Here is a 23734-nt window from a genome sequence, read left to right on the forward strand (position 1 = left end):
ATAGTAAAGATCTGGTGTTCACAGGGTACAAAGTGGGTTTTAAAGCCAATAAGTAAGATTCGTCAGTTTGCCAGACTGTATAGATGCAGAAGAATCTCCCTCCACAATTCTGCCCAAAAGTAGAAGATAAAATTTCACCAAAAACAGTTTTACAAATTGCAAATGAGCTCATGAAAGGGAAAACTCCCAGGTGTCAGAACCAGAGCAGAACCCAAGATAAGAAATGGGAACATGGAGTATTAGCCAGATGGGGTCACGGAGGTCTGAGATTCAGGAGGGAGATGAATGTCTGGGGATAGCATCCGTAGGCCAGGGCATGTATCCACTCTGTGGGAGTGAGAGGGTGGGGCAGGGAGCTGAAGCCTAGATGAGCGGTGGTTTCATTCATGAAACAGCCTAGCAAACTCCACCAGCAGCCAGAGAAAGCCTCAAGGAAGCTGGCCTCCTGTCTGCTGCTGTGAGAGAAAGAAGAGACACCTGTGAGCCATAAGAGCACAAGCCTGTGCCATACACTGGTATGGGGTTCAAAGTCACACCCCCAGGACAGTGCCAAGACAAAGAGGAAGTCATTGTGCATGGACACTTCATGACTCAGGAGACATGGGACTCCCATGCAAAACAGTCCCTGCTAAAGACGAACTTACAGGCAAAATTAAGTGTGTTCAAAGAGATGAAGGACATCGGGTACTAGTATTTATAGGAAAAGGAGGAGGGTACCCGGGTGACTCAGTCAGTTTAGCCTCCAACTCTTGATGTTGCCTCAGGTTCTGATCTCAGGGTGGTGAGACTGAGCCCTGCCTTAGTCTCTGGACTCAGCATGGAATCTGCTTAAGATTCTCTCTCTTCCTCTGCCCCTCACACCACCCCAGGTAGCTCAGTTGGTTAAGCATCTGTCTTCAGCTCAGGTCATGGTCCCAGTGTCCTGGGATCAAGTCTTGCATTGGGCTCCCTGCTCCACAGGAAGTCTGCTTCTCCCTCTGCCCGCTCTCACTTGTTCTCTCAATCTCTCTCTGTCCCTCTCTGAAATAATAAATAAATAAAGCCTTAAAAAAAAAAAAAGAAATTCCAGAATGGAAAATTGTTATTGAACTGTGTGAATACTGTTGGGTTAGTTGAACATTGTGAATAATGGCTAATATTTAGTATGGTTTCAAGGATGTTGTTCTTTCAACCAGAGAGAAAACTTTTCAGCCTATAGTTAGAAAAATGCCTACCGTATAAATGGTCCTGAGTGCCAAACATGCAGATTGAAACCGAAGTTGAAATTGGCCTGCAAGTTCTAATTAAGGGAGAGCTGAAGGGATCATCCCGAGTGTACTGAAGAAGCCTTGTTTGAAGTGCTCTTCTTAAATGGAGTAGCTACAGACCCACTGGGAACAGGCCACGCTTTAGTTCTGCTCGCTGACCCACCTCTAAAACATCTTGTCCCTTCTCCCAGCTCTCCCCTCCCACCCTGGGCGGTCCGCAGGTCACTGACTAGGTTGAGGGTATCTGTAGCCGCAGCCTTGGACCATGGTGCGCTCTTGGGCCCACATGCTCTGTCCTCATTCTCAAGGGACTCTAGTGATCTAAACAGACCATCGGTACCACTTCTACTAGAACTGATTCCAGAAAATATGTAACACGGCTGATCTTCCTCTTTTCTTTTAAGACTTGGAAATTAACTGTCATCTCACCATCAATTTATGGTGACATCATGATCGACTAAAATGCCAACATAGTTTGATTGGTGACCATTTAATAAACAGCTAGCTTTCTGTGTCTTTATATTTTTGAATGAGCAGGAACTTTCTCTTTCCTTTCTCGCGTAGTGCTTACCTCAAACAGCTCCAGGTACATAGAGCACATCAATACATACTTTTCTATACTGTATAATTATCTGAGAAGTTTTGTTTCAGAGTCTTTTTAGCTATTTGTATACTTATCATCCTTAAAATGAAGATTTAAAATTTAAGTCTTCTTTTATGAAACCATTTATTAAAGACAAATAAAAACTCAAATGATATCCTTTCTGAGAAGCTGCCTCTTTGATAATATTTTGTGACCTCTTCAGTCTCTTAGCAGTTTGTGGGCATCAGTACCATCAAACTGATCACCCCATGTGCTTTAAGTGTTTGTTTCAGTATTACCTGTTCTTTATTTTTTTTATTATGTTCAGTAGCTGCAGTATAGTACATAATTCATCCTTGATACAGTGTTCAGTGATTCAGTAGTTAAGTGTAACACCCAGTGCTCATCACAGCACATGCCCTCCTCATACCCATCACCCTGTTACCCCCTCCCCCCCGAAACCTCCAGATTGTTTTTTGAGATCCATAGTCTCTCATGGTTTATCTCCTGTCCGATTTTTCCCCCTTTGGATTTCCCTCCTTTCCCCTATGGTCCTCCATGCTACTGCTTATGTTCCACATGAGTGAAACTGTGTGACAATTGTCTTTCTCTGCTTGACTTACTTCCTTAACATAATCCCTTCCAGTTCAATCCATGTCAATGCAAATGGTGGGTATTCATTGTTTCTGATGGCTAAATAATATTCCATTGTGTATATGTATCACGTCTTCTTCATCCATTCATCTGTTGATGGGTATCTCAGCTCCTTCCACAGTTTGGCAATTGTGGACATTTGGCTATTGTGGACATTGCTGCTATGAACATTGAGGTGCATGTGCCCCTTCTTTTCACTACGTCCATATCTTTGGGGTAAATACCCAGTAGTATAATTGCTGGGTAAAGATAAACTCAAAATGGATGAAGGACCTCAATATGAGACAGGTATCCATCAAAATCCTAGAGGGGAACACAGACAGTTACATCTTTGACATCAGCCACAGTAACTTCTTTCAAGACATGTCTCCAAAGACAACTGAAACAAAAGCAAAAATGAACTTTTGGGACTTCAGCAAGATAAAAAAGCTTCCGCACAGCAAAGGAAACAGTCAGTAAAGCTAAGAGGCAGCCCACGGGATGGGAGAAGATATTTGCAAATGACATTACAGGCAAAGGTCTGATATCCAAGATCTATAAAGAACTTCTCAAACTCAACACTCAAAAAACTAATAACCCAGTCAAAAAATGGGCAGAAGACATGAACAGACATTTTTCTAAAAAAGACATACAAATGGCTAACAGACACATGAAAAAATGTTCAATATCACTAGCCATCAGGGAAATACAAATCAAAACCACAATGAGATACCACTTTACACCAGTTAGAATGGCAAAAGTTAACAAAATAGGAAACAACGAATGTTGGCGAGGATGTGGAGACAGGGGAACCCTCTTACATTGTTGGTGGGAATGCAAGTTGGTACAGACACTCTGGAAAATAGTATGGAGGTTCCTCAAGATGTTAAGAATAGAGCTACCCTATGACACCACTTCTTGACTCTGAGCTCCATCAGAGTAGTCTTCCTCCCAGTTTTTACCATTCCTCCATACATAGTAGGCACCTCAATATTTGTTGGGTGAATTAATGAACACTTGAAATAACCAAATTACACTGGTACCACTGTATATCAGACCCTAGTGACCCTCAAGTGGCTCCTGTCACTTATACTCAAATGACTATATCTGCAATCCAGATGTTTTTTACCTTAGAAGTTTTTATATGCATTTAGTTATTGAGATTGGAGCATCTAGAAATCTGTTAGCCATTTTCAAGAGCTAAAGAGAGTATAAAAATAAGGGAGAGTTTGAACTAAGGACAGTTAAAAGGGTACAGGATAAATGGAGAATCCTGTCCTTTTTTTTTTTTTTTAACATTGCTTTACTCTGCGTGGTGCATGGAGTTAAGGTGTTGAGATGACCAGGAAACTACATCAGGCAATCCATTTCCCCTTCCTTTTCTGCTACTCTAACAGGGAATTTTATATCCTAGTCTTAGAGCCAAGGGACTTAGAAGGAGTTGAGAAAAGAAAAAAGAGGAGCAATATGTACAAAACCATATTTCTAAAGTGTAACCCAGTGAGGGAATAATAGCTCATTCTACTAATGTTAAATCACAGAAGCAGGGAGAGAGTAGAATTTATAAGAAGGAAGAGGGGAAAAAGTAAGTTTTGAAGGCCTTTAAAACACTAAGGCAATAACCCAACTAAAGTTGGTACACAGGTAAGTAAAATACAGAAAGATGAGAAAATTCTTGAAGTATTGCTAAACCTTTTGTGGAAACTTAAAACATATTCTCAGACAGAGTTTTAGTCTTCTCAAGATACAGTTTATCTCTGATCCATTTGAAGTAAGACTCAGCCTGCTAATTCCTGTTTTAGTTTTTCAAGGAAACCACCTCTCCCAAAAACAAATCTATTGAAGGCAAAATAATTTTTAAGGTCAGAGGTTTCAAAAGATATTGGACTACCCCCACTACATTAGGAATTATTTTTTACCCTAATTGGCCACGGGGTCCTGTTTCGTTTTTAGTAAAAGAACATTTTTAGCCCATTTGAAATAATAAATTTAAAGGCAATGTAAAGTGTTTATCTTATATTTAATTTGAGTGTGATAGAAATTGATGGTTTATTTTGTATCCAAAACCCCTGAAAAATATTCACTTAAAATGTGATTGCCAATAACTCTTCTCACAATGCAGGGTAAAATTACAGAACCAAAAATAGTGGGACCCAAGAAGTTGACAACATTCGAATTCTTAGGAGCAAAAAAAGATGTATGATAGATAACTAGCTCAAATGCTGAGGGGTTTTGTTTTGGTTTCATAGCTTATTGTTATTTTAAAGCACACATAGAAATTCCTTTATAAACATAGTTTGGTGAATTTATACCAATAATTACAGCCAATGAAACTACCACTTTTTTCTCCTTTTCCAGGTTGTTGGTGTAGCCCAGGCCATCAACAAGAAATCAGGAAATGGTGGGACATTCACTGAAAAAGATGAAAAGGTACCAAAACTTGTGTCTGACATGACATCAATTTAAGAAGATGTTTTTTCTTTATAGCATATAGACCTCTAGAATTAGCTGTAGCTGAAATTGTTGATTACAAAAACCATTATGTTTTAAAATGATCTGAAGTGTTCAAAAGTGTCTTTTTCCTGTGGCTAAATATGGTGCTAACTTTGGAGTACTCGTGGTATCAGTCCTCGGAAGCCCCCCAGCTCCCTCCTCACTGTGCCACCAAGCCTCCTGGAGGCCTGTGTGCGTGTTGGGGCCTTCTGGAGGGTGACACAGTATTTTAACTATCCCATTTAATTTTCATCGCTGCTATAAAGAAACTCAACCCGAGTTAAAAAACCCTTGAAGCATTGCTCCAAGTTCAGCACTCCAGGTTGGCTAAAAATTGGAGTTGCCTCCCGATGAAGCAAATTTCAGAATGTTTTATAAGCTTTGCACTCAGACGGTGGGGCGCCAAGGTGTGAATTCCGGCAGGGTGATGTGAATTTAGCTTCAGAAAGAGCAGCAGTCAGCATTATTTTATTATTCTTCTCATCCAGTGCTGAAGGAATACATCCCATACACCAGGTCGACATGCTTTCCATTTAAGGACAGAAGCCCCTAAACCTGTTTCTAACTTCATTCTGTCAGTAGCTTTTATTATTTCTCTTCTTGAATATGTAATTATATGTATATCATGGGAGCCCAGTAAATTCTTCTTATTCAAGCCTGTTGCTATTTAAGTCACTCCCCTGAAAATTAGTAGGAGCTTTTGGACCACATTCAGACAAGACAGAGTTATTTTTGTCTCTGTGGTGTAGGCTGTATATCGGCACTTGTCTGGGTCCCCATGTCTTAATTGATTCAGAACATAGCAAGTACCTTTTTAAATCAGTATTCTAGACATCTAGTCTCCTATTCTGTTAATGACACCTGAGAATATTTGGTGGGGGAAATGGTTCTAGATTGGCTTTATATTTCATCAGTTGTTAATAGTCCATAAATGTAAACCCCTCTTGAAGGGTTTGTGTTCTTAGGCTGTATCATCTCTTGGCAAAATAAATCTATGATTGTGAATAAAGTTTGCCATGGAGAGACTTATTTTAATCAATAATTAATATAATTGTGAGCATATCACCTTCGAATAGTATAATAAGGATGACAGATCCATGTTAAAACATATTTAAGCTAATATTTTATACGACTTTATATGAGACTACTATTGCCAATATTCCCAGGTAAGTGTGTTAGCTTTCATTTGCCACAGTAATGAGCTACAAGGTATTTATATAGTCTCAGCACAGACCCAACCCTTAATATCATTCAGAGACTACACCAAATTTTGCATAGAGTGAATTTCAATTTGAAATTATATAAAGAGATCTGTGTCCTACTCCCTTCCCTCTTCTTGTTAATTTGTAAGTAATGTAGGACTTGAGGAGACTGTGTTCATACTTATCATCTATTTGTTGCGCTAGTTTGCTAACTTGCACTTGCTTGCTTTTCATTTGTTCTTAATTTTGTGCAGAATTAACATGTACCCTTTGAATTTCTAATATTTATTTCAGCTGTAAACATTTTTGGGTGCTTTTTGTGTTTCAGGCAATATAACAAGGCCAGTTAGTAGACACTTTTTTTTTTTCAAAGATTTTATTTATTTATTTGACGACAGAGATCACAAGTAGGCAGAGAGGCAGGCAGAAAGAGAGAGAGGAGGAAGCAGGCTCCCTGCGGAGCAGAGAGCCTGATGCAGGACTTAATCCCAGGACCCTGAGATCATGACCTGAGACTAAGGCAGAGGCTCAACCCACTGAGCCACCCAGGCGCCCTAGACACTTCTTAATTTAGCTGTTGTCTTACTTGTTTTCTAGGACTTTGCTGCTTACTTGGCATTTTGTGGTATTGTTCTTCATAATGCTCAACTCTATGAGACTTCACTGCTGGAGAACAAAAGAAATCAGGCAAGTCTGATGACTAAAGAGAGAATATAGAAATTGTTTCTTTAGTTGTTAAATTTTGTCTAAGTAATATATGTATATGATTTAAAAATCTAGTTAATATTTTAGCTGGATTAGAAATAATTATTAGATAATTATAAATTAGATAATTATAAAATAATTAGAAATAATTATTTCCATTTTCTATTTTCCATGCTCAGTTGCTTTTTCACTGTTAGACAGTATTTCATTAACTTAACAGATGTGGCTTTATTTAATTTATATCACTCTTTACTTGCCGTTATCCTTACCCTACCAATATCATTATTTCTGTTTTAAGTTAGTGGATGGACTGCATGTGTCATGTTAAATAAGGCTTTTAGTTCTTGCTCTCCCAACTAGAGACATCATCTCATGATTCCATGCTTTGTAAAATGAGGATCTTAGCATGCCTCATCTCTCCTTCCCAAACTGCTACTCCTTACCTCTGCTTTTCCCATCTGGACTTTTCTGTTGCCCATGACAATAACATATATATTGTACTGCAATCATGGTTAGCTTTTAGTAAGTTTTGTCTAGTTTAATTCTAGAGTCATGATTTAAAATAGAGTGTTTATAAGTACCATGACTATGTAAATGTTGTTCATATTACATTTGTTATACGACTTTTAGTTTTTCCTGATGTTTCTGAATTCCATTCTTTTTTTTCCCCCGGATCTGTTTGCTCTAGTGTAGGTTGGTTTTTCCCCCCAAAACTCCCCATTATTTAGGCATCCTGCTGAGTCCTTTTTCTTGGAGATCTCCAAGTTGAGGTTCTCTGTTGTTTCTCTTCCAAGCTAAGCTGTTTCTCCCCATGCCAGCTGCATAGGTGTCATCACAGAATTTTCCTTCACTGCTTTCTCAGAAGGATTCCATTGGTTATCCCCTGGATCCCATAACTCTTTCTTTCTCAGTTTGTACCCTTATTTTACTGCAGCACATTCTCAAATAATTACTTGAGAAAGAGTATTGATCAGGTAAGTTTTCTGAGTCCTTACATAGTGTGAAAATGCCTGTTGTACCATCCTACCACTTTGGCTGGGTAAAAAATTCCAAATTGAAAAATCAGTTTCTCAGACTTTAGAGTGGTGCTTTGTCATCTAACTGACATCCATGTTGTTCTGATTCTTGGCTCTGTGTAGATGTTTTTTTCTGTTTTGTTTTCTGTTTTTGTCTGTAAGCTTTTCAGATCATTTTTCTCTTCGCTTTTATAATTGAATTTTATAGTCTGACTCTTTTTTTCATTCATCAATGCTGGTACCTGGACATCCCTTTCCATCTGGAGACTCAAACTCTCCCATTTTATATAATTCTTTTTCATTATTTCTTTGATAATCCGTCTCTCCCACCCTCCATTTTCTCTTTCTTGAACTTGTGTTAATAAGATACTGGCTCTTCTATTGCATTTAGCTGTAGTTTCTTCCTAACTGTCGTGCCTGCTCCATTCTTGCCACCCATGAATTCAGTCCCCATGTTTACAAACATAGCTCCAAGGCTGTCATTTTCTTCCTGCTGTCCCATCACGACGGAAGCTGCCTCTAAAGACACGCAGGGCTTTTGAGGTTCTTTCTCCTCTTGACTCTGCCATCTCATCTCCCCAGCTCTCCTCTTTATGCTCTAGATTCTCTCTTAAGACTTGATTAAGAGTTGCAGTATGCTACTCTTTCTCAATTCAGTTGTTTTTGACTGAAGTGTTTCCCTTCCCCACTTCATCTAAACAATTCCTGCTTATCTCTCGGGCCTCAGCGAGGATAGTATCTCCTCTAGTCAATTTTCTGTGATACCCTTTCTTCCTCCTCATCACACAAATATTTTGTGAGATTAGAAGAAGTTCTGTGGAATTCAAAGGAAAGTGAGATTACCAGGAAAAACACAAAAGGAGCTCTTATAACTTTGTTTTGGACAATATTTACTGTGCTATGTGAAAATGCTGATAAATGATCTCAGAAGTTGGGAACAACAGCAATGTCAGTGTTATTTCATGTATGAGATGCTGTTCAGAATGCTTTATAAATGTTTGGATATTTAGTCCTCACAATAGTCCTGTGATTTGGTATTATTTTTTACTGTTATTCCCATTTTTAAGGAACTGGCCCTACATCACAAAGCTTGCAGGAAGGGAAGGCAGGATTAGAAACAGGTGACTCTGGTTTTCAAGTCTGTGATTGTAACCACTGTACTAACAGTCAATGTGGAAGGAAGCTCTGTTAGTAAATAGAGACTTACATATTTAATACTTGAATGCAAACTTGGCTGTAACTTGTTAGATTATAAATAAACAACTTATAAACCATATAAATCATTGTATTGCTTTAATAATTACAAATATTTACTAAGTAATAAGCTCTAAATTTTCCTGTTTAGGTGCTGCTTGACCTTGCTAGCTTAATTTTTGAAGAACAACAATCATTAGAAGTAATTCTAAAGAAAATAGCTGCCACTATTATCTCTTTCATGCAGGTGCAGAAATGCACCATTTTCATAGTGGATGAAGATTGCTCCGTGAGTACAGAGTATGACTTTTTTATTTTTAGAAAGACAGCAATTATATTTCTTAGAGTGTCGCTTTTAAACCTCACGTTAGCCTCAGATGTCTCTGAACCCCAGGTATATACAGTTGTGTATGCAAAGCCAATCAGTGTATGAGCTGTTCTGGTTGAAAGGGATAGATAGGAGGTTGGAGGATGCCTTCAAAGCACCCTTTCACCTTTGTGTCCCTCCACTAAGTGGTTACCTGGGGAATGTCTGTGTGCAGTTTTTGTTAATGGCCGTACTTCCTTGATGGAGAAATACATTGTCCTTACAGTATGCAGACCCGTCGTGATCAGGGATAGTGGTGCCCTGGTTGCTCTGAGCAAGTAGAGCCCCATTCTGAATGGCGTGGGAAAAAATTTTCTTTTTATCAGAAATTGTTTAGAAACCAAAAGACATGGCCAAGAGGGGCAGTATTATTAAAGGTGCCTATCAGTCCTAAATCTTTTACCAGCAATGGAAAACCACTAACTGTTCTACTTGGTAGACTTGAATCCATTGATGTGTAACAGAAAGAAACAGATGTGTGTGGAAAGATGGAGTGTTCTCATCAAGTACTGGTTACTTCTAGACAGGCCAGTTGAGCTTGTGGTTAGAATTAGCTCCTAGCCTACGGCAGTTTTCCTTTATGCAGTTTCTTTCCCTTTTTAACCTATAAGCCACTGTTCCTGGGATATTTCTTTTTGAGGTCATTGTTTATTTTCTTTTTTCTTTAGACCCTGAGAATAGGCTCTTCATTGGTGGGTTAGGAAAGAGAGTGGGGATCACCACCACTGTGTGGTCAGTTGTAATCCATATATGATACCTGAATTGATGGGGTTTTGGGAAGTAGAATAATAAAAGATATGTACTACTTAAATTAAAATTTTAAAAATTGTTTTAGATAGTAAGACTGTAGTATATGACTCAACATTATCTCAGTCATTTTGTGTGTGTGTGCGTGTCTAATTCTTATTCACTGGATATCAAATGAATATACCGTGCTATAAGGTAATCAGTATTCTCATAGTTGTTATTTTATGTTTTCAATCAGTTATAAAGTCCTTAATATGGAGATGATTACAAGTAGCCATCCTTTTAAAGTTCAGGTCAGAATTCATTAGTGTAGTAAGTCAATTCACAATTTTTGCTCTGTGACCTGTTCTTTAACATTTAATATTTGAAAGTTTTACGTAAGGCACTCCTTTTTTAGACAACTTAAATGCCACCTTAATTAACATTCATCTCATGCTTTTACCAGTTAACATCTTTTGTGGCAGCAACTGACTTGGATCATTGGTGCTTTGAAGTATAGCTCACTTATATGCCAGTTAATATATTTTGCTCACTTTTTAGCTTGATTTTAGGAATCAAGTGCCTTATCATTTCTAGTATAACTTTTTGATTAAAATTATTTCAACAACATGAGCAAAAATCCAAATGTAAGCAAGAAAAATACAGTACTCAGTTCTTCCCTTCCCAAATCAAACTAATATCATTGTTTTATGTCTTTATTCAGTTGTAAATACAGCATGGGTATGAATATGTATTCTGTTTTTTTAATGTACTTTCCAAGTACTTCTCTATGTTGTTAAAACCTTCACAATTATTTTCATTAAATATTCATAAAATATTACTGAATTGCATGTCTTTTAAAAAGCTCTAACAACGGCAATCAATGTATGCATAAAAGCTAAAACATGAGCATTTTGAATAAATAGGAAGAAAATTTGAAGCTAACATATTCATTAACACCTGCTGGAAAAACAAAAAAATACGCAAATGAGCATTTTTGCAAGTGAGTCTCAGAAGCAGTAAGAACGTGGACAGCAGACTTGAGGCTGTCAGGCCGTGAGTACTTGTGTAAGTTTAGTCTGAGAATAAGTTCAAAAAAGATCACAAGTATTGGTGTCTTTCATCAATTCCACTGACTTGCGTGTGTATATCTAGATAGATTTTGTTACATTGTCAAACTTACTTCTCAGTCTGTGTTGTCGCTTTGTTTTCAGGATTCTTTTTCTAGTGTGTTTCACATGGAGTGTGAGGAATTAGAAAAATCGTCAGATACTTTAACAAGGTAAAATAACTCATTCTCTGTCTTTATCTCAAGTAAGCTGACCCTTAAACAGCATGACTGGACCTGTGAGGTCCACTGAGAGATGGATTTTTTTTTTTTAATAAATATAGTACACTACTAGAGATGTCTTTTCCTTAAATGATTTTCTGAGTAACATTTTCTTTTCTCTAGCCTACTTTATTGTAGAATACAGTATATAATTCATATACCATACAAAATATATGTCAGTTGACAGTATATGTTATCAGTAAGGTTTCTGTCAACAGTAGGATCTTGATAAAGTTTTGAGGGAGACAAAAGTTATCTGCGGGTTTTTGACTGTGTGGGGTGTTGGCAATCCTAACCCCTACATTGTTTAAGCCAGTATATGTAATGCTGGCTGCATGGTTATTTCATGACCTGTTTAATTTAAGATATAGAAGCTACATGCTGCTTCCTTCCGACCATCAATAATTTTATTTGTGAAAATACTTTACTGTTTGATGACAGAGAGTCTAGGATTTTTTTCTCCTACAGTTGACCTATAGGAAAATTGCTAAAACAGTGAATGGTGTTCAGATTAGTATAGACCTGGGTATGGTATTTTTGTGAACTGGCTCACTTAAGATCCATAAGTCTGTATTGCAGTTACATGTTTCATATTGGATAGTTGGATTCCAGTATGCGATTCATATTGCATATTGGACCCTCACTGGAAATTTGATAGGCTTCTGAACAAAGTTCTCTTCGAGTCTGCTGTGATTTGGAATCAGCCATGGGGATTTAATTAATAAGAGAAGGAAACCCATGAACCCCATCACACCAATAGCCATCTACCCGATGGCTAGAATCAAACCAGATCTCTATTGCAGGTCATTTCTTTGTCTTTTTTTTTGTAACTTAAGAATTTGTATTAATTTGTTGTTGTTAATTATCACGTAGATAATAGAAAGTATTGATATGACTGACGTTAGAGATCTCACTGCCCCAATTTGTGCTTTTCGAAGAACTTGGGAAAGGATTTAGAGTAAACTACCGAATGTTCTTTCACAGATCCCCTTTTTCACCCTTAGCAAAAACTAGTGTTATTTGTTTAAGTGACAGAATATTCTAAGAAATACAAATCTGCCAGGATAAAGTGGCAGGAATTCTTGGGTATAGTGCTATTTATCATAATTTTCATTGTTCATTTGTTACCAATTATTTCACTTCCTAAAATTGTTTGTCTGAAATTATTTTATCCCTACTTACTGATGTTATATCTAAAAGCTTTTTATGACCATGGAAATAGAACATTGTCTTAAGTTTACTATCTGATACTAAAGTTTCCTATTTTTTTCACTACAGTTGGCCTTTTAGAGCATTATTTCATTTAGTGGAGGGTGTTGCAATTAGCACAGTCCTCAGTAACCAAGCTCTTTGGTGGTGGCACTTTAAAAATAACCTTTGACAGATCTAAACTATAGAACATTCTATGAGATAAATGGCCTGATCTTTTTTAAAAATTAGTATCATGGAACAAAATGAAGGGAAGGAATGTCTTGGACATAACAGCCAAACACAATGCATAAATCTTGGTTGGATTCTCATTAAAACAGTTATCAATGAACAGTTTTTGAGAACGATCGGAAATCTGAATATGGATCAGGTAGTAGATAGTTGATGGGGAATTGCTGTTACTTTTCTTTGGAAATAGGAAGATACTGTGGTTAGTAGAAAACTGTTTTTATTTTTAGGAGATACATCCTGGTGTACTTAAGGATGAAATATTAGGATATCTGCACCTTACTTTAAAAGGATTCAGATGGGACGCCTGGGTGGCTCAACTGGTTAAGCTGCTGCCCTCAGCTCAGGTCATGATCCCAGGGTCCTGGGATTGAGTCCTGTATCAGGCTCCTTGTTCAGCGGGGAGCCTGCTTCTCTCTCTGGCTGTGCCTGCTTATGCTTGCTCTCTCTTTCACTCTCTCCAACAAATAAATAAATAAATAAAATCTTTTAAAAAAAATGGTTCAGGCAAAGATAAATAAGTAAATATATCTAAATTTCATATATCTAAACAAGTATATTCACACAAACATAGATAAAATACATTGGTAAAACATTAAAAATTGTTGAATCTAGAGTAGGATATTCATTTGACTTTCAACTTTTTTGTATATTTCAAAATGTTCATAAAAAATTTGAAGAAAATATTTGTAATAAAAAATTGGAAAAAAGGGGCGCCTGGGTGGCTCAGTGGGTTAAAGCCTCTGCCTTCAGTTCAGGTCGTGATCCCAGGGCCCTGGGATCAAGCCCCACATCGCATCGGGCTCTCTGCTCAGCAGGGAGCCTGCTTCCTCCTCTCTCTCTGCCTGCTTCTCTGCCTACTTTTGATCTCTGTCTGTCAAATAAATAAATAAAATCTTAAAAAAAAATTGAAAATGAAAATCATTTCTGTAGATCATGTAAAGCAGAATTGCAAAACACAGTTGTCTGAGTTTTTTTTTTTGTTTTTTTTTTTGAGTTGTCTGAGTTTAGAACAGAAGACTAAAGTGCACAGCCTGGTTTTGTTCAAACCCTCTTAAGACTGACCCCTGGGATCAGTGTGAGGCCTGCATACCTGTCTTCCATCCCCTTCTCATCTCTTTCATGTGTCCTATCTTCTCATGTCTTCCCTCAGCAAGAAGGAGACACTATTGACCACAGTGACTTCAAGTTTAGTTGGCTAAGCAATTCTGTGTAAATAAAGACTCACTACTTCTAGACTATTATTTTAACAGGCTGATACAATGAAATACGTTTTATCTGATTAAAAGAATTTGAGGAGTTAGCAAAGGGACAGATGTAACTTGGGGGCAGAAGGGGAATTCATTTAACTCATGGTACACCTGACTTTTAAGACTTTTTTGCTGACTTGGGCCTGGGGGGCATAGTCAAAAGTAGATAAACCATGTTCTCTCTAGAGATTTTTTTTTTACTACTGGAGTTTTTTGTTCATACAGTTGCATAGAATTGCATAGCCAACGTCTGCTTCCCTCTTGGCATTGCTGGTTATGACAAGTATCCCATTTCCATGTGTATTCTTTTTTTTTTTTTTTTAAGATTTTATTTATTTATTTGACAGGCAGAGATCACAAGTAGGCAGAGAAGCAGGCAGAGAGAGAGGAGGAAGCAGGCTCCCTGCGGAGCAGAGAGCCCGATGCGGGCCTCGATCCCAGGACCCTGAGATCATGACCTGAGCCGAAGTCAGCAGCTTAATCCACTGAGCCACCCAGGCGCCCTCCATGTGTATTCTTTCCTAAGCCCCTCTGTGTGCCATTGTAATTTCTGGCATATTGGACATTTAGTTCTTTAGCTAGTATTGAGTCCTTTCTGAATATGTGATAGTAAGTCCATGTCTTGGTGATGATGTGTGTATCCCTTTTAAAGGCTGGTATCTCCTGCCTAAATCAGTGATGAAGTTTCTTATTCCTAGGAAGAACATTAATATATTTTGATTTATGATGCTATAAAATTTTGTTGCTTTTTATAAGGAATGTTTTATAAGATACATGTAAATATTTGATTCTTTCACTTTTCAGATTGCATAATGAATTGCTACATATATAAGTATAAACATGTATATTTAATGTGTTTACATATATCCATAGGTATGATAAAATGCTGGAATGCTATAGCCTATAAATAATATGAAAATAACACATGACATAAATGATATAAAATGACCATATATGGACTTTAAGAAACAAATGAACAAACAAACAGACAAACCAGAAAACAGATGCTTAAATAGGGAGAATAAATTGGTGGTTGCCAGAGGGGAGATGGTTAGGGGATGGGTGACATAGATAAAGGGGATTCGGAGTGCACTTATCTTGATGAGCACTGAGAAGCATATGGAATTGTTTAATCATTATATTGTACACCTGAAACTAAGACAACACCGTATGTTATAGTTTAATTTAAAAAGATCAAGAAAAAGTTTAAAATGATGAGTTATCTACATTTACCTTTGAATATTTGTACAGCAGCATAAGTCTACGTAATTACATTTTATGTACTGGCATTTTGATTTTATTACCAATTCAGCCTGGTCCTCTCATTTCTAATGGTAGCTGAACAAGCCCATTTGGTGTGATAGTGACCTCTACTGGTAAATATGCTTTTTAAAAAAGTGTCTTCTTACTCAATTTATTTCTAATGAATACTGTGTTCCCTCTCTGCAGACAAAACAGAAGGTATTTTTTCTATTTTTTTAAATCATTCCAAGACAGTGTTAGTATAAAGATATTTTTATAAAGGATACATAAGTCAGTGGATTACCTTAAAAGAGAGTAATTTAATGGACCATTTTAACTGATCCATTAACTAATTTTACAGTATTGAAAAGTATTCACTAATGCCTTACATCAGCTAAACATTTTATTTCTTTTAAAAAAAATTTTTAAAGATTTTATTTTTTATTTTTTTGAGAGGGAAAGCACAAGCAGGGAGAGCAGCAGAGAGGGAGAAGCAGGCTCCCCTGAGCAAGGAGCCTGATGCAGGGCTAGGTCCCAAGACCCTGGGGTCATGACCTGAGCTGAAGGCAGACCCTTACCAACAGAGCAACCCAGGAGCCCTTTAAGTTAGCCTTTATACTAATAATACAATAAAAAGTCTTTAAGTGATATAAATATATTTATTATTTTAATAAAAATGAGATATTAGTCCTAATTTTGCCAAACCTCTGAATTAAAAATGATGTGTGGTGCCTTCAGCATTTTGACAAAGGACTAAACTGATATTGATACTTCACCAGCAGACTCTTTATCACCTTGCTGAAATTATTGCTAGAATTCAGGACTCTTCGATGCTCATTCTTAAACACTTTGCCAATCCAAACACTCTCCCATGAGATGAAATGCTAGGCAATTCTATGATGTCAGCAGTAAGCAAATCATTCCTTTAGACCAGCCATTTCAGTTGAAAAGCATTGCTCATTTGGTATTTGTCCAACCAACCCACTAATTATCCTTTATAAATTAAAATAACACATTGAGAACGGACTTGCAATGTTAAGCATAAAACTAAAAAATAAACATTCAGGGTGAACATTATACATAATCTTCATATCGTCAGTGAGATAAAGCACAGGAAAGTGTTGGGACTTGGGTTGCCTACAAATTTCAGAAGGGCAACTAGCTCATATCCAGATGGCGGGATGTTGTGAAGTTTCTGTGCCTCTATTCATAAGAGCCACCCTTATTTGATATTTTAATTTGAATGATATTTTAGTGCTGTAATTCCATGTCAGTTAACTTGATGTTAATTTATAAATGCACATCTTTATCATAAAATGACAATCGCATAGAATTAATCTTTAAGCCTTCTTGGAATGTATATACTAGTAACACTGTAAAAAGTAGTATTAAAAACAACTGTGCATACATACTGAGTAGAAAAAGAGTGTAGACTCTAAAGTCAGGCTGATTGAAATTTAAGTTCTGCCATCTACTAGCCGTGGGGCATTTTGTAAATGAATTAACCTTTTAAAGCCTCAATTTCTTCATCTGTAAAATGGGGATACTGATACCAGGATTGTAATAAGGACTAAATGGGATAATGCACACAAAATGCTTCAGAAAATTTTTGGCACAAAGTAAGTATTAAGTCAGCATGGGCTGCTATTACCGTATCTCTGAATACTTTTCTGTCTTTGGCTTACATAATGTGCAATGATTCCCATTTAGTTCTAAAGCACAAAAATTTCTCAGTCCCAGCTCCATGTCCCTGTCTCTCCAAGGATATACTCATGTACATTCCATTGATAGCCACTGTGCAGAAAGCTTTAGATGTCAAAATTTCCCAAGTCCTCCAAGAAAAAAATGCCAAGACTGGATTAAATGTGCAAGAAATTCATTAGGGGAAATCCCCTGTAAGGATAAAAGGAGACAGAGCTAGGAGACCCATGGACCCCCACACAAGTCTGACCTAGAGTGAAAAAGAGGGAAAAGAAGGGGAGCAGAGGAATGGGTAAAAGAGGTGAAGGGAAGTGGGAGACACAGGTTTGCGGTTATGGAATGAATAAGTCATGCGGATGAAACATGCAGCATAGGAAATATAGTCGTAACAGCGCTGTATGGGGACAGATGGTAGCTACACTTGTGAGCACAGCACAACATACAGAGTAGCTAAATCCTGTGTTGTACACCTGAAACCAAAGTTCACATCGTGTGTCAACTATACTTCAATAGAGAGAGTGTGGAGGTGGGTGAAGAAGGAAGGAGTGTTTTGTAGACGCATCCTGGACAGCTGGGCAGTTGTGAGGAAAGTTTGGCAAAACTTCTGGGGAGACCTCTGGCTGATCTCCTGTCAGAAGAGTCCCAGGTCTCCCAGAAGTGGACCTGCCTTCATATCCCCACTGGGCTCAGTCTTCATCTGGAAGCAGCTGTGGGAGGTGTGGCCTTCATCAGGGTCCTGGGATCTAGAGCTCAGTAGCTAGAGACACCCATCAGAGATGCTTCCTATAGTTGGAGCTCTGAGAGGCACATGTTTAAGGCTACCATAATACTCCTGTTTTGTTTTGTTTTTTCTCCATTTTATTTTATTTTTCTTTTCAGTGTTCCAAGATTCGTTATTTATGCACCACACCCAGTACTCTATGCAATATGTGCCCTCCTTAATACCCACCACCAAGCTCACCCAATCCCCCACCCCCCTCCCCTCCAAAACCCTCATTTTGTTTCTTAGAGTCCAGTCTCTCATGGTTCGTATCCCGCTCTGATTTCCCCCATCTCACTTCTCTCCATCTCCCAATGTCCTCCGTGTTATTCCTTATACTCCACAAATAAGTGAAACCATATGATACTGACTCTGTCTGCTTGACTTATTTCACTCAACATAATCTCCTCCAGTCCCATCCATGTTGATAGAAAAGTTGGGTATTCATCCTTTCTGATGGAGGCATAATACTCCATTGTATATATGGACCATATCTTCTTTATCCATTCATCCGCTGAAGGACATCTTGGTTCTTTCCACAGTATGGTGACTGTGGCTGTTGCTGCTATGAACATTGGGGTACAGATGGCCCTTCTTTTCACTACATCTGTATATTTGGGGTAAACACCCAGTAGTGCAATTGCAGGGTCATAGGGTAGCTCTATTTTTAATTTCTTAAGGAATCTCCACACTGTTTTCCAAAGTGGCTGCACCAACTTGCATTCCCACCAACAGTGTAAGAGGGTTCCTCTTTCTCCACATCCTCTCCAACACTTGTTGTTTCCTGACTTGTTAATTTTGGCCACTCTAACTGGTGTAAGGTGGTATCTCAGTGTGGTTTTGATTTGAATCTCCTTGATGGTTAATGATGATGAACATTTTTTCATGTGTCTGTTAGCTATTTGTATGTCTTCTTTGGAGAAGTGTCTGTTCATGTCTTTTGCCCATTTTTTGATGTAATTATCTGTATTGTGTGTGTTGAGTTTGAGGAGTTCTTTATAGATCTTGGATATCAGCCCTTTGTCTATAGTGTCATTTGCGAATATCTTCTCCCATTCCATGGGTTGCCTCTGTTTTGTTGACCGTTTCCTTTGCTGTGCAGAAGCTTTTGATCTTGCTGAAGTTCCAAAAGTTCATTTTCGCTTTTGTTTCCTTTGCCTTTGGAGACATATCTTGAAAAGTATTCAAATTGGCAATGAAGAAGTCAAACTCTCTCTCTTCGCAGATGACATGATACTTTATATGGAAAACCCAAAAAACTCCACTCCCAAACTATTAGAACTCATACAGCAATTCAGTAATGTGGCATGATACAAAATTAACGTACAGAAATCAGTTGCTTTCTTATACACTAACAATGAAAATACAGAAAGGGAAATGAGAGAATCGATGCCATTTACTATAGCACCAAGAACCATAAGATACCTGGGAATAAACCTAACCAAAGAGGTAAAGGATCTGTACTCGAGGAACTACAGAACACTCATGAAAGAAATTAAAGAAGACACAAAATGATGGAAGACCATTCCATGCTCATGGATCGGAAGAATAAATAAACATTGTTAAAATTGCTATACTGCCAAGAGCAGTCTATACTTTCAATGCCGCCCCAATCAAAATTCCACCGGCATTATTCAAAGAGCTAGAACAAGCAATCCTAAAATTTGTATGGAACCAGAAGAGACCCCGAATTGCTAAGGAGATGTTGAAAAAGAAAAACAAAACTGGGGGCATCACGTTGCCTGATTTCAAGCTTTACTACAAAGCTGTGATCACCAAGACAGCATGTTACTAGCACAAAAACAGACACATAGACCAATGGAACAGAGTAGAGAGCCTAGATATGGACCCTCAACTCTATGGTCAAATAATCTTCGACAAAGCAGGAAAAAGTATACATTGGAAAAAAGAGAGTCTTTTCAATAAATGGTGCTGGGAAAATTGGACAGCTATGTGTAGAAGAGTGAAACTCGACCATTCTCTTTCACCATACACAAAGATAAACTCAAAATAGATTAAAGATCTCAACGTGAGGCAGGAATCCAACAAAATCCTAGAGGAGAACATAGGCAGTAACAACTTCGACACTGCCCACAGCAACTTCTTTCAAGATATGTCTCCATAATAGTCCTGTTTGTTAAAGAAGGAGTTCCATATTCTTTGCATTGCACTTTCAGAATAATCCACTATCTGCACAGGCTAACATCTTCAGCCTGAAACCATCACTTTATTCCTAACAATCTATTTCGTGTTTCCCAAATACCCACAGACAGAACTCTTGCATTTCAAAGATGTGTTTTATGCTGAGGGTTTTTTTTGTTATTGTTGTTTTTTTTTTTTTTTCCTGCTGGAACACCCTCCCTTTCATCCCTGATATGTTTCTCCGCATCCTTAAATCTTATCCCGCCTTTTACACATTTATCTAATGCTTACTCTTCCCTAATCCACTCCATGTAGGTGTTAGCTGTTGATCTGCTCCACATGTGTGGTGCTTGCATTTTGCCAATTGCATTAGCAAGGATTAGGCTTGACTGCAAATCATAAAAGCCCCCAAACAGAAGTAGCTTAAACCAGAATGCAGTTTTGTTTTTTTTTTAAGATTTTATTTATTTATTTGACAGACAGAGATCACAAGTAGGCAGAGAGGCAGGCAGAGAGAGAGAGAGAGGAGGAAGCAGGCTCCCTTGCTGCGCAGAGAACCCGATGCGGGGCTCGATCCCAAGACCCTGAGATCATGACCTGAGCCGAAGGCAGAGGCTTAACCCACTGAGCCACCCAGGCGCCCCCCAGAATGCAGTCTAATTACTCTCTCCTCGAAAAGCCCAGAGGTCAACAGCTCGGGTGCTGCAGCTGAGCTCCCCAAAGCCTCAGGCCCCAGGCACTTTGGGGCTTTCTACTCCATGTCTCTAGGGTATGGCCCTTGCCTTCCTTGTCAGGCAGGCAGCTCCTTTCGTTGCAGCCATCTTTTAAAGGGGAATGGGGGGGCGGGGGCGGCGGTGAAAGAAAAGGCAGAGAGCGTGCAACAGCTTTCTCGTACATGAGGTTTCTAGAAGCCGTCATATGTCTTCCTACATCTATTGACTAGAACTTCCAGTATGGTGGCTGGGCAGCACAGTGTTTGTTCTGGGTGGCCGTCTGTCGAGATAAAGACAAACGGAGGAGAGTTACGGAGGGACAGCTGGCATCCTTGGCACTGGACTCTACCCAAACAGGACGGGCAACTGAATGGATTGTCTGTGCTGTGTCATGGCCTCTGCCAGGTTGTAAGCTCCTTGTGACAGCTACTGGCCTGAATAAGCTTGTCTCCCATGTGACATCAAGGGTGCCTTTTGTGGAGCAGGTGCTCAGTCTGTGTTGAGTGCGGGGACTCAGAATTCACCAGCATTTCTTAGAGAGTAAGAAACAAAATGGTATCACATAATTTAATAAATCTTAATACTTATTTTTCATTAAAGTCACCACTAAGAAAACTGAACATTTGCAGGAAATTTTTAAAAAATCGATTTCTATTAATTTAAAAGTAATTAAAATTACTTCATCTCTATGTTAATGCCTGTGGGTCTGATTTTAGGATCTCTGGCAAGTCCCTTAACTATTTTGGGTTTCATCTGGTTCCCACTGTGAACATAATGATGGTGATAAGAATAATAAAAATCATTAACAGTGGGGCGCCTGGGTGGCTCAGTGGTTTAGGCCTCTGCCTTCGGCTCAGGTCATGGTCTCAGGGTCCTGGGATCGAGCCCCGCATAGAGCCCCGCATCGGGCTCTCTGCTCCGCAGGGAGCCTGCTTCCTCCTCTCTCTCTGCCTGCCTCTTTGCCTAGTTGTGACCTCTCTCTCTGTCAAATAAATAAATAAAATATTAAAAAAAAAATCATTAACAGTGTTGTTATTTTTAAAAAGATTCAGACAAGGGTATTTTCTCCAGTGTACTCCTTTCTCCCTGTAACCACCATTCCATTTTTCTTATCTTTATTAAGCTTCTTATTTTCTTTTCCTGAGACTTTAGCTATCTATGAATAGTTTTTAAAATTGTTTTAGATTCCACCCAATTAATAAGTGAAAGAGGAGTCAGGTCCTAGGTCTGATGTGTTGGACAGTCCGTGTGCCTTTCTGGATCATGATTGTCATCTCAGTAAATGTCCATGCTGGCATTTATGTACTCCTATATGACTATTGTCATTTGCTCTTTATTCTTTTTCACCTATATACAGTACTGGACGTGGGGTCAAATTTCACCCCTTTTGACCAAGTTACACTTAAACTAAAATGTACTGCAAAGAAAGGAAAGGCTGAAGTATCTTGGTCAGGAATGAGGCGACCGCCTTCAGGCGTCTTGGTGGAATCACTAATGCTCAGGAGAGCCGTCCCAAGAGACCGTTTGGTTAGGTTTGAGGTGTAGGGGTTGGGGGGGGAGATGGAAGATAGGAAAAATATTGGAACTTCAAGAAGTATGTATTTTATTCTGAAATATCTCTCAATATTAGACTCTCCTATTTCTTCAGTTAGTGATATTATATCTAAGATAGGCATATCCTTATCATTTGAGTAAATTTCCACAACCTGACACTCTTTGCCCAATTCATCCCCATTGCTGGGAACATACAAAGTTTCCTGATGTAAAAACATGGTCTATCTTGTTTTCCCAGCTGCAGCCCTGGCGTTGTGCTTCTGTGCCCTCGAACATGCGATTAATCTTCAATATTCAGCCTTTTAAGCAAGAAACAGGGAAATAACTGGGGAAAAAATTGTAACCTCGGGAAAATTTTTTGAAGAAGATACATTTTTCATTTTAAAAAGTATCATAAATTATCTCAAAGCAGAAAAAAAGAAAAAAGATTAATAAAATTCTTCTAGGCATGCTTGATTTTCCCCTTGGTTTGAAATGTGTAAACAACTATTGTGGAGGATAAAGTAAATAACTGAGGAAGTAAAACAGGCACTAGGTCTTAGTCATTCTATAATCTGATGAAAAAAGAAGACATGAAAAAAAAACTTCTACGGATTTTACATAAACGGCACAAAAATCAACATGCCCATTAACAGGAGTGGTAGCATTACTTAATGGCATTTTAAAATTTGTTTTTGACAGCTGAGAAATTGTGGGCCTTTGTCTTTTCAAAGCATTTCAATTATAGTAACTACAAAGTTGTAAATCATCACATTGAAAGTGCATTTTCCAATGAAGAGACACACTTTAACCTATGATTTAAGGCTAGTGTGGATCTAATATTGTCATTTATTTAAACTTTGTTTTGCCCCTGTTTTTTCACTGCACAGGAAGAACTCATATCTGTTTTTTCCACAGGGAACGTGATGCAAACAGAATCAATTACATGTATGCTCAGTATGTCAAAAATACTATGGAACCACTTAATATTCCAGATGTCAGTAAGGACAAAAGATTTCCCTGGACAGTAAGTAAACCAATTTTAAACTTGGAGCTTGAACATTGTTTTCCCATCTGATCTGTACTTCTAGGGACCCTTCAGCTGAAGGCCTCATACATTAGTTTAAGATAATTCATTATTATATATTACAAAGCTGAAAAGTACAGGGGGAAAATACAGCTGACCACCCCTCAAAAAACCTCAAAAATGAAAGTCTCATTTCTTGCTTCTGATTTTTTTTTAATATGGGGTTCACATTTTAGATTGTATTCATTTGTTCAATTTTAAACTTGGAGCTTGAACATTGTTCTCCCATCTGATCTGTACTTCTAGGGACTCTTCAGCTGAAGGCCTGGCCCAAGAACTGGCTATATTTCAGAGTGAGCAGTGCTTTCCCTGATCCGTGAAGGAAAATAAAATAGCTCATAACATCTGTTGAGGGGTGGTCAGCTGTACTCAA

The 23734-nt window shown here is 38.2% G+C and overlaps 1 protein-coding gene across 4 annotated transcripts in view; it reads left to right on the forward strand.

The window, feature by feature from the left end:
• The window catches only part of PDE5A (phosphodiesterase 5A), a 159038-nt gene that overhangs the window by 57355 nt on the left and 77949 nt on the right, over nucleotides 1-23734 (forward strand). For all 4 annotated transcript variants that reach the window (XR_006816306.1, XM_045989384.1, XM_045989407.1 and 1 more), the window contains exons 4-8: nucleotides 4822-4893; nucleotides 6756-6845; nucleotides 9225-9362; nucleotides 11381-11448; nucleotides 23193-23301. Coding sequence is in view for 3 of the 4 variants with exons in the window: in XM_045989384.1 (XP_045845340.1) it covers nucleotides 4822-4893; nucleotides 6756-6845; nucleotides 9225-9362; nucleotides 11381-11448; nucleotides 23193-23301 (477 nt within the window). In the remaining variant the exon portion in view is untranslated. The remainder of the gene's footprint in view (nucleotides 1-4821; nucleotides 4894-6755; nucleotides 6846-9224; nucleotides 9363-11380; nucleotides 11449-23192; nucleotides 23302-23734) is intronic.

The sequence above is a fragment of the Meles meles genome, chromosome 2 (assembly GCF_922984935.1).
Source record: "Meles meles chromosome 2, mMelMel3.1 paternal haplotype, whole genome shotgun sequence".
NCBI classification, from domain to species: domain Eukaryota; kingdom Metazoa; phylum Chordata; class Mammalia; order Carnivora; family Mustelidae; genus Meles; species Meles meles.